We start from the raw sequence: 17,474 nt of genomic DNA on the forward strand, positions 1-17,474 counted from the left end.
TTTAAGATATTTTCAGAGTTGCAATTAAGAAATAAGTATGACAAGATACTCTGCTTTGGTATTTTTAAATATTCATTTGTAAAGGAAACATAACTAGAGGCTCTCAAGAGCCTGTATCGCTCACCTGATTCTACTTGGGTTTTTGAAATCATATAAAAAATATAAATTTGGCTAAAAGTGACAACACAACCTCATACGGAAAGGAACATTCAGGCTATGTTTAATTCCATTCAAAAGTCCCCCACTGGCGGCCATCTTGATCGGCTACAAAGTAACAACACTTGGTCAGCACCTCATAAGGAACATTCATGCCATGTTTGGTTTCATTCCATTCAGTGGTTCTCTAACAGAAGTCATTTGTATGCATTTCCCATAGAGTCCTATGTTAAACTAAGTCCCCCGCTGGCTGCCATCTTGGATAATAGATCGGCTACAAAGTAACAACACTTGGTCAGCACCACATTAGGAACATTCATGCCATGTTTGATTTCATTCCATTCAGTGGTTCTCTAAAAGAAGTCATTTGTATGCATTTCCCATAGGGTCCTATGTTAAACTAAGTCCCCCCGCTGGCGGCCATCTTGGATGATGGATCGGCTACAAAGTAACAACACTTGGTCAGCACCTCATAAGGAACATTCATGCCATGTTTGGTTTCATTCCATTCAGTGGTTCTCTAGAAGAAGTTCAAAATGTAAAAAGTTAACGACGAAGACGGCGGACGACGACGACGGGCGACGGACGCCAAGTGGTGAGAAAAGCTCTCTTGGCCCTTCGGGCCAGGTGAGCTAAAAATTAAATCTATATAAATTCTTGCATCCTACAAAAAAAAATGTGTATAAACAATAATCATTATATTTTTACATCAATTATTTTATACCATTTTAGTATTTAAGTTTAATGAATAATTATTATTTATTTTTTTGTATTGTAATATATCCATAAAACGGAAAGTAAAATAAATTTATTAAATATTCAAATTTTAAACGGTCGTGAATAAAAATACTTGTGTGTTTTCAATTCATAAAGCACATGATTTTCAACCGTAAAAATAATTTACAATAATCAATAACAAAATTTAATTACAACAATAATGCTGATTATTTTATACTGCTTTAGTATGGATTTAGAAGTCTTTGCTTATATTTTGTATAGTAATATATTCACATAGTGGAATGTTAGAATTTAAAAATAGATTCATTTGATAAATAAAATATTCATCCGTAAATAACTTGACGTTCGTGTGTTTTTATATTATGTATATTCAAAAGAATTTGAAAAAAAATACTAACAGGAACGTTAGTTTATTATAAAATTTTAATTACTATTTTGTTTGTTTGTTTTAATTACTATTTTGTTTGTATGTTTTAATAGTTTAACCTTATAGCATCTACATATTTGTACTGTGGAACAGTTTTGAAAATTGTATTCATTGTGTTGACCATCTATCCTACAGGTCTTGATTCATTCACATGATAGATCACATTTCAAAAGCACACTATCGGTTTAAATTCTCAAAAATTCCAGATAAAATGTCAATGAATCCGGAGTCAAAACATTTAATGTAGGCCGTTTGACATTCGAATTCAACTATTAGATTACGATATGTGATGACGCAAATGCGTATTCTTTTCCTGAGTATCATTGAGATGTTTTCTATTTATTATTTCGTGCGCTAAAATACTACTTGCATGCAATACTATTAAATTCACTCGTGAAAGCTTATTTTCGTTTGTGTTATCTAAATTCAGGACAAGCCAGAAAGAGCTATACATGTGACTTTCAAGCACAGTCATCATTACTAATGGTATTCTGACCTCAAGTTGCGTCTCTTTTGTTTCATTTTTGAGTCACTGTCCTATTATGAACTTTGACCTTTTCGAAAAGCTAAGGATTGTCTACCCTAGGAATAAATTCCTTAACTTTGTAATGTATTTAGCTTTTTAACTTTTTTCATTTGAGCGTCACTGATGCTTTTTTGTAGACTTAACTTGTGTCTGGCGTACATCATTTTAATTCTGGTATCTTTTTATATCTACATACTTTTTTTATATAAATTGGTTATTTTAAAAGTGTGTACAGGTATTCATAAACTTCTGAATTAAGAAATTCTTCGGCAAAAACTAAGTTTCCCTGAAGAATGTTTGAATCGATTTAAGTAAAATAAGGAAACCTTAAAATTTGAGATGTTTTATGAGACCAAAATAAGTCTCTTCATAAGAGTTCCCAATCAATTGCTTGCCACAGGTTTCACCGCATACAACATCTAACATGAGTAAAGACAGCTTCAAATACGAGTTGAGAATATAAAGGCATTCATGTAGGAAACAAACTATAAGGATATGATAGATAAAATAAATGCATAAAAAATTCCAGATTATAAAGCAAACTGAATGCATAAATTCAAATTGCGATTGGTAAAATTGAGCAATTTGCATAAGTCATCCGGTTAGTATAAATTAGGATTTGCCAAAGGGTTATAATCGGAAACATTATGTACATTCCCAAGTAATAAATAAAATAGTCGAGCTTTAAAATAACTATTCAAATAGAAGCTGTAAATATATACTTTCAACTGGCTTCTTCTATTCACAGTCAATTATTTTAATTCAAAAACAAACACAAATTCAGCAAAAATCTTTTGGTGACCAACCAGTCAGCAGTCTTAGGTTCATGTATTGCTTTTCTTTTTTTAAAGAAAGCAACTTGTTTTTCATATTGGAGAATGTTTAAATCTGATTAGTTTTTAACCTGAAATGGTTATCGAGTGACTTAATCCATAAATTGGCTTCAATAAAAGTCATGTAAAATGAAGACAAATAAAATGTTTCAGCAGACGTATCTACACAGCTGTGATGATGTTGTAACTTTCCTCCTTAACGATTAAGATTTTAATCAGACAACTTCATCAGAAACTCCAAGACTTCAAACATAGATAAGGTGTGAATTCTACCAGTTTTATCTCTCTTAGGGAGGATCATATCTGTAACAGGTGCCTCTGGTTTCCTGTCGTACTGGTATTCCCCATATAACTTTGATAAAATCACAATTATTTTTTCAATAAAGATCAAATACACTGGTCAGAAAACAAGAGGCTCCAATGAGATTTAGATATCTTATAAAAAATACATTAAAATAATTGTGTTTCTCCTGTTTTACTAGGATATTAAGATTTTTTCAAGTCAGAAAAAGTATTTTACTTTAATATGTTATTTTTTTTACAAAAATATAATGGTGTTTTCCAAGGTTACATTGAATTGTAGCAAGTAAAATTTATTGGTTAGGTAGCTTTTTCTTTCTGTGAATATTGCCTTAAAAACATGATTTTTTTCATGCACTTTTAAAAAATGCAAAAAATTTATGTGCTCAAAAAGTAAACCAAATTTTAATATAAATAGACTTCGTTTGTGAATAGTTTGTAAATTAAAGAAATATTTTTGAAAGTCACACTTTGGACAGACACTGTCACAGACTTAAAACTGTTGACTTTTTTTACATCAATTAAAAATTGCTTCTCTGCAATCCCATAAATAAACTTAGTTTTTGTTTTATTATCTATCTTCTTATCATTTTAAGAACTTTCATCATAGCTTCTTCCACTATATCTTTTCTATGTCAATTATATACTTAGCATTGATAAAAATAACAAAAACAAAAAATCTACACTGCCCTAAAATAACTGTGATAGACAAGTTCTAATAACACATGAAGACAACTTCACATGGATTCAACATTGATTGAACCTGGTAGATAAGATCTAAATTGGATCAAAACATTGAGAAACTTGCTGCCAATTCAGTCCCAAACTTAAGACTTTTAACTTGGAATATTACTTTTTAATAACAATTGAAATAAATATAAACCTGTCAGGTTTAACTATTATGTCTAGGGAAATTATTTTAATGTGTTTGGCAGTATGTAGTATTTGGAGGAAATCCAGAAAGAAGCAAACTACATGCAACCCATACACAATAACCTTCTTATATATACTACCCTTCCAAATACTTACCTATAGATACACCTTTCAAAATTCATTTCTGAAATCATATCTAATGTCTTACTATCAAGTTATTGTCTTAATGAAATTACTCATAAAAACTAATAAAGCTATGTCAGGTCAATGATATTTGGTATTCAGTTTTATAATAGTTTTCTCATTGCCTTAATAAGATTTATTTTATAAAACATTTAATTTACTGTAGGAAAAATCATTTGAGGTTAATTTATATAGATTTGGAACACATTAAGTGGAGCTAGGCCAATTTGCTACATTGTATGTGTGAGTGTGATCATGTACAAGTCCATGATTAACTATATAACGGATGTGGTGCAGTGTTGATCCTCTGTTTAATTTAAAGTGGTCAAAGTCTTTACAAAAACATTGTTATAAATCATGCATTCTTAAACTAGCCTGAGGCACTAATTTTACAAAAAAATGTTGTGAATACGTATATAATAGTACATGTTAACAGTGAATAGTAACAGTCACGAAAATGGACCTATTTTTATAAAAGATAAATCAACAGAAAAACAATAAAATCATCACTTCTTTTTCCAATCATAAATTTATTGTATTTCCAGTTTTCTTGGCATATAAATCTTGATTCAAAGATCAATTAAATATACTTTACACACACACACCTTATTATAACATAAAGTCATAACCTCAAATTTAAAATATTTTCATTTGATAGGTGTACGATGTTACCATCAAAAGTTTTTAACACCATAAAAGTTAGAATGTAAATGTAGGACAGAAAGTCACAGGACAAAAAGTCACAGACAAAAAGTTACACAGTGTACTAAAATATTAGGATTATCATTATTCATTTTAAAATAGCCTTAGTTGATAAGCATGGTCGGACCAAATTGTGAAGTGCCCATTTTTCTGAGAAAATGTCATTCGCCAAACAATGATAGGTTTTACTGTATACATGTAAATGATTGAATACCATTATTATTTCACAAATACCCAAAATAATGTCACAAAAAGGATGTAAAATGAAGAATTTTAATATTCCTATGTCTGTGTAAATATTGCAGCCTACAGGTTAATGTTATGTCAGTTTGTAGAATCAAAATTTCAGTATGAAAGATGCTTTTGTTGTTTTGGTGATTATCTTTAAATTGGTAAAAAGTATTAAATGATAAAAGTAGTGATATTCCATGATAAAGACTGACGTAAGCAAACAAAAAAATAGACAGATAGAGCCTTTGATGGAAAATACAGACTCTTTATAAAATCCTTGAGAGTAATCACAGAAGCAGTGATGCTATCAGAGAGATTTCTATCTTATACATCAAGGAAATAAGGTTAAACACTTTGCTCAAGTCTTACACTGGCTAGAGACAATGATTAATTATTAATATGTACATGATTTTTATAAGATATTGAAGAAATATATATGATCATTTTAATAATATTTTGGTTTAAAAAAAAAATTATAATAAAAATGATAGTGTAACAGTTTTGTGTCATCCTGGCTGTCCATCAGAGGTCCTTACTGGGTAATTGACAACCGCAAATATTGTTATTCTTATTTTATTATCTAATAAGGTCAATACTTTGTATGTTGTACTATAATAGTTTATAAAATGCTGTAGAGTTAATATTTCAGACAAAATGGGGAGGTCAATGTAAATTTAACCTGGTAGAAAAATATTCTCAATAACACACATGGAATTAAGGATCCTGAGTAAGAGGGTTACAGGTTCAGTACCCATGTCTTAGATAGAATATTGTACCCAAAATGAAAATTACATAATTGGTGCTTAAATTTGTACTTATATTGAAACTTTCAACTTCTATTTTATTTGATTCTGAAATGTATATGGTGGATTTAAAATAGATAAAATAGATCTAAGATTTTAACCAGGAAGTGAATAAAAGATCCTACTTTAAATCTCAAACAGTATTGCTCTCCAGTGGCGGATCCAGAACTTTTCCTAAGGGGGGGCCCGTTGACTGACCTAAGGAGGGCCCGCTCCACTCATGCTTCAATGAGTCCCTATAAAATCAACCAAATTTTTCCCACAAAAGGGGGGCCCGGGCCCCCCAGCCCCCCCTCCTGGATCCGCCTATGCTCGCTTATGTACCTTTCAAGAGCAGTCCTGAAACTATAAAGAAGGGGGAAAATATGTGGCCTCAATTTTAAACAGTGAGGGACTCAGAGGCAAAAGATACCAAAGCAACATGCTAACTCACAAGTCAGAACAGTGAGGTACTCAGAGGCAAAAGATACCAAAGCAACATGCTAACTCACAAGTCAGACAGTAAGGGACTCAAGCAACATGCTAACTCACAAGTCAGAACAGTGAGGGACTCAGAGGCAAAAGATACCAAAGCAACATGCTAACTCACAAGTCAGAACAGTGAGGGACTCAGAGGCAAAAGATACCAAAGCAACATGCTTAACTCACAAGTCAGAACAGTGAGGGACGCAGAGACAAAAGTTACCAAAGCAACATGCTAACTCACAAGTCGAAAAAAAAATGACAACGCCAATTTAAAGAACTTTTAAAAATATATAATGATTAACATATGTTGAACTCGTTGACCACTGTTGTATACATAGAGATGTTAGTGTTGTTTTATTTAAGGAATGACTGTAATATTTTTTCTGTCTATGAAGAAATAACATAAAAAATTTGATGCACACTGAATAACGCGTGTAGGGGGTTATTTAACAGTGTGCACCACATTTTTTATGTTATTTCGAATAGACAGAAAAAATATTAGTCATTTCTTATAATTTAATTCTAAATTCTATTTTAAACCGTAGAAAACCTTGAAAAAACGTTGATGACGTTGTGGTCACATGACTAAATTATGTCTATGGTCCGATAACAAAATAATGTCGGCCAATCAGAAGACGCGTTTCATCCAAAATTAAATTATTTAATATTATTATCTTTACCTGATTGTTTTTAAAACCTTATTATAGTTATGATAGTGTTTGATGGCAAAAAAATATTGTATTGTTTGTCTTTCAGCAACAAAATGGTTTAACTTTGAAAGACAGAATAAAGACATGGTGAAGTCCTCCAATGTTCTCTTACAAGATCTGTCTTTTTCTGTATATATTTTGAGTGATTATCCATATAAGAAAAAAATGTCATGTAAATTATAAGAGCATTGTTATCCCAGTTGTAATGTAACAACAGAAGACTATAAATATGTTATGATAGACTAAGTAGTGTTGAAAGTGATGTTATAAATATTGACAGTAGTTAGATATAGATCATGTTTCCCTGTATAACTGACAGGTGTAGTCACTTTCGTATCTGAGGGCACAGTGATTAAAGAAGTAAGTATTAATTATTTAATTAATTTAATATGTAAGTAACTTGGATGTTTTTCAATGATGTTTCAAGTTCAATCCATAAGTTTTACCACCTTTAATGTGTTTTACCCCTCTACATATATTGATTTCAAAATAATATATGTTGTTGCAAAAATGACAGGTTAGAATGCATACAGCAAGTACATGTACATAAAAAACATAATACAACACATGAAAATAGTTCTTAACAAGTCAAGTTAATATTAAATAAGTATAGATATTGTAAATTCAGAAATTCATTGCATGCATTTTATATTATAGGGATGATACATTTCGACTTAAATGTGACTTAATTTTTGGGATATTGATAAAAATCCTGTTAAATTCATAAAAAAAAATTCAAAATCGAATTGTTGTCATTTATAATCCTGTCGCATTTATTGCAATAATAAAAACATCGCAATAATTTCTGAATTTACAGTAATCAATCTAATTATAATATAGAACGCAGATGTTTTAATACTAAAACCCATTGGTAGTATAATGAAATCAAAGTTCTATATTTTATAGTAGTATAACGAAATCAGAATTCTATATTTTAATTAGATTGATATTTAATTGACCCATGTGGACCCCTCACAATTATACACAAGAAACATGCAATACATGAAAAGTCCTAAACCAGTCAAATTACATGTACTGTAAATTCAGAAATTATTGCATACATCCATTATTGCGATTTTGTCAGTTTAGACCAAAATGCGATTTTAAATTTGTGGTATATATTCAGCAAAATCCTGTTTGATTCATATTACAAATTCCAAAATGCGAGTTTTAATTATTGCAATTATAACCCTGTCGCATTTTTCGCGATAAAAAAACGTTGCAATAATTTCTGAATTTACAGTAATTAGTAAACATAGATATAATTATATAGATAATTGACCAATGTGGACCTTATTTTTGCTTAACCTATATGCGTGTGATTTAGAAATAAAATATAACAAAAATAACGTATACAGATACATGTATATAACAAACATATTTATAGAACAGTATAAAAAGCTACATTATCATTGAATACAATGCTTTTTTCCATTCTTGTAATTCTTGGTTGCTGTTATTCTTCGGCTTTTGCTTGACCTATATAGATGATTTGCAAATTAAGTTATAATAATACAATGGCTACTCAGCCTAAAAAAAATCACAAGTTGTCTTTGAACAAAAGACATTAAACAACACCAATTCTATTTCAGCAACAATTTTCTAATAAAGTTCTAATTTAATCTCTTTAATATTCAAGCCTTTATGATATACATGTAATTGCTGTGAACTTCTTTTTTAAATAATTTGTCAAGATCTTTTTATCGAACACTTTTGAAATAAGATGTAATATTCCATTTATTCTTCAATCTTGGTTGAAATATTTTAAAACAAAATCTTCATTTTTCAAAATAAAATTGACCTTCAAATACATGTATTTTTTCTTGAAATCTTTGAATATTTTCCCTAGGAATTGAAGTATATAATAGAAGACAAATATTGATTAATGATTAAATGTTGTTGTAAATATTTAATCCTTTTGGCACTTTTCAAGATTCTTAGTTAATTGTACATTTGAGAATAACTTAAAGTTCATCTTGTGGAATATCACACACAAGTTAACAAGTTACCAATTTAAATGCTTCTTCTATAAATTTTGTAATTGTAGGCCTGGGACTATTACACTAACCATATTAGTCCTAGGTGTAGGATCATTTTTAACATGTAAAAAAAATAACAAGTGTTAACCTATATGTTTCTATTTAAATAATTAAAATCATTGGTAACTTGGAATACAATGACACATAAAACTTCTGAACTTAAATATTATGTTCATCAAATGGTCTACCTAGTATAAATCAATTTTCTTTTTTCTTTCATTGGTCTGGAAATATTATGGTTCCATGGTGTATGATTAAGTGTAATAAAATGTTCAGAAAGGCGATTTGTTTCTTTAATTAAAATAGCATTTTCAGAAATTGATGACACCAATGTCATTGTAATTCTAGTTAAGGAGCTGTGACATCACTTTCTAAACTGACATCAAATTCAATTGGGAAATTAAATTTGATTTTTCAACATTGTATTGAAAAGTAATAACATTGTGTATCATTGATACATTGTAGTTACATGCTGATTACAAATATTTAATCAGGTTGAAGTCTGATAAATCATACAATTTACAAATTATTTTTTCACTGAAAGTAAATTAGAAAATTGTTATATTACTGCTCTCTGCCATTGGACTTAAAAATGGTAAATCTATTTCAATTAGTTACTTTTCTTTTCTGTAAAAAAACATAAATCCCGTTTTCATTGAGCATGAAGTGATGAGTGAACAGGGGTCAAAACACATGTTTTGATTGCTATCAGTGATAATATTGACAATACAAACAAAATCATTGCCAACAGACTCTTGCTTAATTACCCTGTAATTGCATACTCATTAATACAAGATAAAAATATTCAAATACACATAAAGGATGGTATTGGCAATCACTTCATTCACAAAAATACATTCACTCCCCAAGAATGCAGACTGATAACTTTTACACCACTCTATTTACAAGTGGAACTTTTATGTTTTAACGTGTTTATTAAAACTGTTATGTAACGAAGATAATTTTATTGTGAAGGTGTATATGTAAAGGTATTTTGATTTGCCATAGTCACTGCATGAATTTTAGGGATTGTTGTATAATCTTCTCCGTATCTGTAATACTAAACTATTCAACTTTATATAGATGTGTTTTAAAATTTTAAAATAATATAAAAAAAAATGATTTTCATATTAAGATTTGTATAAATTATTATCAGCAGAACGAAAACAACAAATAAGATTTCTAAGAATATAAGCGACTACGGAACCTATTATATGTCGTTTGAATAACTTTTTCAATGACCCGAAACCTTACCTGTAAAGTTAACCTAAATATTATTTAATGTACCTGAATGGAATAAATAACATAACCAGACTAAAAACTATGAAGAATAACACTTGGTTCAATTATAAAATCTAATAAATATATTTTCGTTTTATAACAGCCATAAAATGGGACGTCTTCTAAGACTGTTTAAAGTGTACCTCTCGGTGTACCTGGATAAGGTAAAAATAACAAAAATAAAAACGAAACACCTACCGTGTTCAGGATTTGATATTAATCCATATCCATGGGAAAAACAAATCCCAAAAAGAATACATATACATAATAATAAATTTATATCCAAAGCCATTTCAGGAAATATGTTATTAAAAGTTAGTTCCAAAACTCATGTTAATTCCTACTTGGACTTCCCCGCTGTAGATACAAATAAACATGCGTTTGTTTAACTGCGCCACCGGAAATAACGTCATCAAAAGCCTGTCCATTCATCTTTTACAGAGCTTACTATGATCTTACTACTATAATCAGCTGTTTGTGATATCGTAATAATCGAAATATTTGTTAAATCAATCCAAGAATCGTGATTCGTTATTTTGATAAAACTCTAGTATACGCCTCGTGGCTCACTTGGCATGTTTATTTCTTGTTACCTAACTTAACTAGCTATAGTTCGCAGGATACTTTATATATGACTTATATTTAACAACCACTGTATTCTTAAGGTAAACACCAATTTATTTTTGTTTTATAATATTAATTGGATATGATCAATATTTGGCAAAACTCGTAACTAGTATGAACTCCTGTAGTCTATTGGCGTATGCTTTAAGGAGTTGATATTTTTTAGATACGCTAAATTAAAGTTACCTAAAATCAGAGACATCAGTATTTAATACAATTGTATATGTCTCTTCTTAAATGAAGTGCCTTTAATATTTAAAATGTATAAGATTTAATACAAAAATTTAAACTATGAAAATCAAAGCTGAGAATATCAAAACTCAAGTAGAAAACGTATAAAATATACATAGAAGTTTATCATGTGTATTTTAGTGAAAGCTCTCCATACAAGCAGATACTTTTACCAGCGTTCTACGCTTATTCTTCAGTTTTCTCTAATATTTTATCGACATGTCAAAAATGAGCTTCTGGCAAACCGAATATTAGAGGAAAGATAAAGTTGTTATCTTTACATATCGACATCAAGTATTTGAATATCACGGGAGTGTCTGAGATCTGTATCTCATTTCCCTACCCTTGGGACATTTAGACTTCGGTTAATTAAATTTCCAAATTTTAATATAAAAAAAAAGGAGGCTTGGTTTGATTGCTGATGCGATATCTTCCCACCAGAGTTAACTTGAAATGAAGCAACCACACGTCGCCATATGGACTTCAACAATGAACAAAATCCATTCAGTAAAGTGAATAAATCAGTTAGGAAAAGGAAAAAAAGGAAAACGAACGTCCTGATTATATTAGTGACAAAAGACACAATGAAAGAGTTAACGACAAACAACTATGACATGCAGACAACAACCAACAAGAAACACTATTAAATAACAAGCTAACGGTAACACTCGGACATGGCCATAAGGAACATTACGGTCTAAACACACGATATTGATATAAGATGACTCAAAGTTATACTGAAAGCTAACGGTGACACTCGGACATGGCCATAAGGAACATTACGGTCTAAACACACGATATTGATATAAGATGACTCAAAGTTATACTGAAAGCTAACGGTGACACTCGGACATGGCCATAAGGAACATTACGGTCTAAACACACGATATTGATATAAGATGACTCAAAGTTATACTGAAAGCTAACGGTGACACTCGGACATGGCCATAAGGAACATTACGGTCTAAACACACGATATTGATATAAGATGACTCAAAGTTATACTGAAAGCTAACGGTGACACTCGGACATGGCCATAAGGAACATTACGGTCTAAACACACGATATTGATATAAGATGACTCAAAGTTATACTGAAAGCTAACGGTGACACTCGGACATGGCCATAAGGAACATTACGGTCTAAACACACGATATTGATATAAGATGACTCAAAGTTATACTGAAAGCTAACGGTGACACTCGGACATGGCCATAAGGGACATTACGGTCTAAACACACGATATTGATATAAGATGACTCAAAGTTATACTGAAAGCTAACGGTGACACTCGGACATGGCCATAAGGAACATTACGGTCTAAACACACGATATTGATATAAGATGACTCAAAGATATACTGAAAGCTAACGGTGACACTCGGACATGGCCATAAGGGACATTACGGTCTAAACACACGATATTGATATAAGATGACTCAAAGTTATACTGAAAGCTAACGGTGACACTCGGACATGGCCATAAGGGACATTACGGTCTAAACACACGATATTGATATAAGATGACTCAAAGTTATACTGAAAGCTAACGGTGACATCGGACATGGCCATAAGGAACATTACGGTCTAAACACACGATATTGATATAAGATGACTCAAAGTTATACTGAAAGCTAACGGTGACACTCGGACATGGCCATAAGGAACATTACGGTCTAAACACACGATATTGATATAAGATGACTCAAAGTTATACTGAAAGCTAACGGTGACACTCGGACATGGCCATAAGGAACATTACGGTCTAAACACACGATATTGATATAAGATGACTCAAAGTTATACTGAAAGCTAACGGTGACACTCGGACATGGCCATAAGGAACATTACGGTCTAAACACACGATATTGATATAAGATGACTCAAAGTTATACTGAAAGCTAACGGTGACACTCGGACATGGCCATAAGGAACATTACGGTCTAAACACACGATATTGATATAAGATGACTCAAAGTTATACTGAAAGCTAACGGTGACACTCGGACATGGCCATAAGGAACATTACGGTCTAAACACACGATATTGATATAAGATGACTCAAAGTTATACTGAAAGCTAACGGTGACACTCGGACATGGCCATAAGGAACATTACGGTCTAAACACACGATATTGATATAAGATGACTCAAAGTTATACTGAAAGCTAACGGTGACACTCGGACATGGCCATAAGGGACATTACGGTCTAAACACACGATATTGATATAAGATGACTCAAAGTTATACTGAAAGCTAACGGTGACACTCGGACATGGCCATAAGGAACATTACGGTCTAAACACACGATATTGATATAAGATGACTCAAAGATATACTGAAAGCTAACGGTGACACTCGGACATGGCCATAAGGGACATTACGGTCTAAACACACGATATTGATATAAGATGACTCAAAGTTATACTGAAAGCTAACGGTGACACTCGGACATGGCCATAAGGGACATTACGGTCTAAACACACGATATTGATATAAGATGACTCAAAGTTATACTGAAAGCTAACGGTGACATCGGACATGGCCATAAGGAACATTACGGTCTAAACACACGATATTGATATAAGATGACTCAAAGTTATACTGAAAGCTAACGGTGACACTCGGACATGGCCATAAGGAACATTACGGTCTAAACACACGATATTGATATAAGATGACTCAAAGTTATACTGAAAGCTAACGGTGACACTCGGACATGGCCATAAGGAACATTACGGTCTAAACACACGATATTGATATAAGATGACTCAAAGTTATACTGAAAGCTAACGGTGACACTCGGACATGGCCATAAGGAACATTACGGTCTAAACACACGATATTGATATAAGATGACTCAAAGTTATACTGAAAGCTAACGGTGACACTCGGACATGGCCATAAGGAACATTACGGTCTAAACACACGATATTGATATAAGATGACTCAAAGTTATACTGAAAGCTAACGGTGACACTCGGACATGGCCATAAGGAACATTACGGTCTAAACACACGATATTGATATAAGATGACTCAAAGTTATACTGAAAGCTAACGGTGACACTCGGACATGGCCATAAGGGACATTACGGTCTAAACACACGATATTGATATAAGATGACTCAAAGTTATACTGAAAGCTAACGGTGACACTCGGACATGGCCATAAGGAACATTACGGTCTAAACACACGATATTGATATAAGATGACTCAAAGATATACTGAAAGCTAACGGTGACACTCGGACATGGCCATAAGGGACATTACGGTCTAAACACACGATATTGATATAAGATGACTCAAAGTTATACTGAAAGCTAACGGTGACACTCGGACATGGCCATAAGGGACATTACGGTCTAAACACACGATATTGATATAAGATGACTCAAAGTTATACTGAAAGCTAACGGTGACATCGGACATGGCCATAAGGGACATTACGGTCTAAACACACGATATTGATATAAGATGACTCAAAGTTATACTGAAAGCTAACGGTGACACTCGGACATGGCCATAAGGGACATTACGGTCTAAACACACGATATTGATATAAGATGACTCAAAGTTATACTGAAAGCTAACGGTGACATCGGACATGGCCATAAGGAACATTACGGTCTAAACACACGATATTGATATAAGATGACTCAAAGTTATACTGAAAGCTAACGCAAACCAGATAACAACTTATATTAAATTCTAAAAGACCACGAGACTCAACTTTGATTGAATTGTAGAAGCAGCAGCTCCCGATTTAAAGTTGTGGTTGTCGACGATCGGTTCATTCACTGCATATAATTGGGGGTTCATAATTGTTTGTTGAAATGTTGATTTTCCCCGCCAGGATAGAGGTTTTCTTCGGGGTGGGGGGGGATTCAGTACGCACATCCCTTTTCGTTAGAAACAATATTTGTTAGCATTATTGTGTCCAATTTACTTTCGATGTCTCATCTGTTTACAGAATTACGCCACCAATAAAAAAAAAAACGTCCCGGGTATTGCACTTAAGGTATAGATGGTTTAAAAAACTAATCATATGAATACTAGAGAAGACTGACAATTCAGGTTATGTTATTAATGTATAATTTGTTAAAACTCAAGCACTTTACATAACATGCGTTTTTGTGGACATCAAATGATTTTGACACAGATAAGCTACTGGTGTCTTTTGCAACTAAATCATAGCAAGTAATATGACTTGACTTGAAAAAACAAAAAGAAATTCATATTATACTTATATAAATACATGTATTATATATAATTTGTTTTTATGGCATCCTACTACATGTAATTTTTCAAAATTCGTGATTTTTTTTACTGAAACGAAGTTTTTTCTTTCCAAAACTATTAAGCAAAATTTCACCAAAATGTAATATGCATATCTTCGTAATAATATTATGCACAAAAAATTAGCAAAACTTCATTGGCCTTCTACTTTTAAAGTTGCATTGATAGAAAACATTTATCAAAATTTGCGACATTTTAACAGAGTTTGTTCCTGTTATTGGTGTAGAAATACGACGATGTGGTATGATTGCTATATGATACAACTCTCCATGCATGAGAGATCAAATGGCATGCATAGAAGTTAACAACTATTTTAGGTCAATGTACGACCTTCAACAATAAGCAAAGCCCATACCGCATAGTCAGCTAGCTATAAAAGGCTGTTACTTCAATTTTCACTAAAATATAATGTGCACATCTACATATTATGCACAACAGTCAGTTGTGCAAAATTATATTGACATCCTACGCATACTTTGGATTTTTTGCGTTTACAAACGTTGTTGACGGACAGACGAAAAGACAAACAAACTGAAAATAATATAATTCCCGCATATTCGATGGCCCCTAATAAGATGCTGTTTACAATGAGACATCTTTTCATTAGAGACCAAGCGAACGGTATAATACCGGTATAAGAACTAAAGGTCACCATACGACCTTCAATAACTAGCAAAACACATACCGCATAGCAAGCCATTACAAGCCCCTAATTGCCACATGTAAAACAATTCAAATGTTAATACACTATACTACAAAATAATTGCAAATATGAAATAACTCTGTCGCCGTGCCATATCATTTACCCTAAATGTTATTTTCCAGTGGTATCAATTTAGCCAGAACTTGGAATTCATTTACGCCAAAGAGCCTGTATAAATATTAATCAATTAAAATGTGTTAAACTGTGACATACTTAAATCTCTTATAAACTCTGATTAAGATATTTCAAAACGATGTAAAGAAAAGTCAAAATTGATTTATTTTCATTAAAATTTTATAAAAGCAGAAATAAGTCGCTATGAATTATCAGTTTTGTGAAAATCAACCCAAAAACATCGATGATGTATTATTGTCTTGCAAGTCAATATTTCAATCTTATTCAATCTCATGGCCCGTATACATGAGGTCATTATTTTCAGCTTGAGATGGGTTGCAAATGTGATCAGGATCTTCGGTTATCAAAAAGAAAAGAATGTGAACATTGAGAATTGAAACAAGAGGGTCACCAGTAGGACTTTTCTCATTTCTGATTCCGGGTGTTGCGAAAAGGGTGTTCCAAATCACAAAAGTATAAAATCGTGCTACACGGGTTACTGAAGTGTGTATCCCATTTTTATGGTGTTTTTTTTTTCATAGACAGAAAAAAAATATTACAGTAATTCAAAAAAGTATGTTATTTTCTGGAATTGCACCCTCTTTTCAAAAATCGCGATTCCGTCCCGCAGTTTCACGTTTTATTAGCATTATTAATCAAGGGAAATACAGTTTAAATCTCCACTCTCATGTCTCATTTAACTGACAAAAAAAAGAAACTGGTAGTCGAATTTTCCTGACTTGATGAGAATAAGGATAGAGGGACAGCATACATAAATTATTGTAATATCCGTAGGGATAACATCAAGACGGTCCATGGCTCAAAGAAAGCGGAAACGCTTTTAATTATCTGTATCTAAAAACTTGGTTTTACAAAGTTTCTTGGGGAGAAAGCTACCGATTTGTATGTTTTGATGGAAATTCCATGGAAGAATTCCTTCGATTAAGAAAAGAACAGACTCTGTAGCATTCAATAAAACTGGTAAATTCACTTATTTTTTTTGAAAATTTTGTCATTTTATGTAATAGCAGTTGTACTGGATATTTAACCATGTGATTTTAATGTAATTTTAATATTCTGTAACGGTAACAGAAATTGTCTGGATTTTGTAAAAGTCGTTAACAACTAACGCCTGTAAAATAAGTAATTATTTGAAATTTTGAATGGCGGATTCTTACTTTTGCCAAGAAGATGATAAATTATAAAGTTTAAGCACGTTGTATAAGTTAATGGGTG

The 17,474-nt window shown here is 31.9% G+C and overlaps 1 protein-coding gene across 2 annotated transcripts in view; it reads right to left on the reverse strand.

The window, feature by feature from the left end:
• The window catches only part of LOC139503515 (epidermal growth factor receptor-like), a 103,543-nt gene extending 92,652 nt beyond the window's left edge, over positions 1-10,891 (reverse strand). The window contains exon 1 of one of the 2 annotated variants that reach the window (XM_071293306.1): positions 10,466-10,891. In XM_071293306.1, the coding sequence (XP_071149407.1) occupies positions 10,466-10,559 (94 nt within the window). In that variant the 5' untranslated portion in view covers positions 10,560-10,891. The remainder of the gene's footprint in view (positions 1-10,465) is intronic. The other variant, XM_071293305.1, reaches the window with a different exon arrangement.
• Between the last annotated feature and the right edge of the window lie 6,583 nt (positions 10,892-17,474).

Source organism: Mytilus edulis, chromosome 14, assembly GCF_963676685.1.
Source record: "Mytilus edulis chromosome 14, xbMytEdul2.2, whole genome shotgun sequence".
NCBI lineage: Eukaryota > Metazoa > Mollusca > Bivalvia > Mytilida > Mytilidae > Mytilus > Mytilus edulis.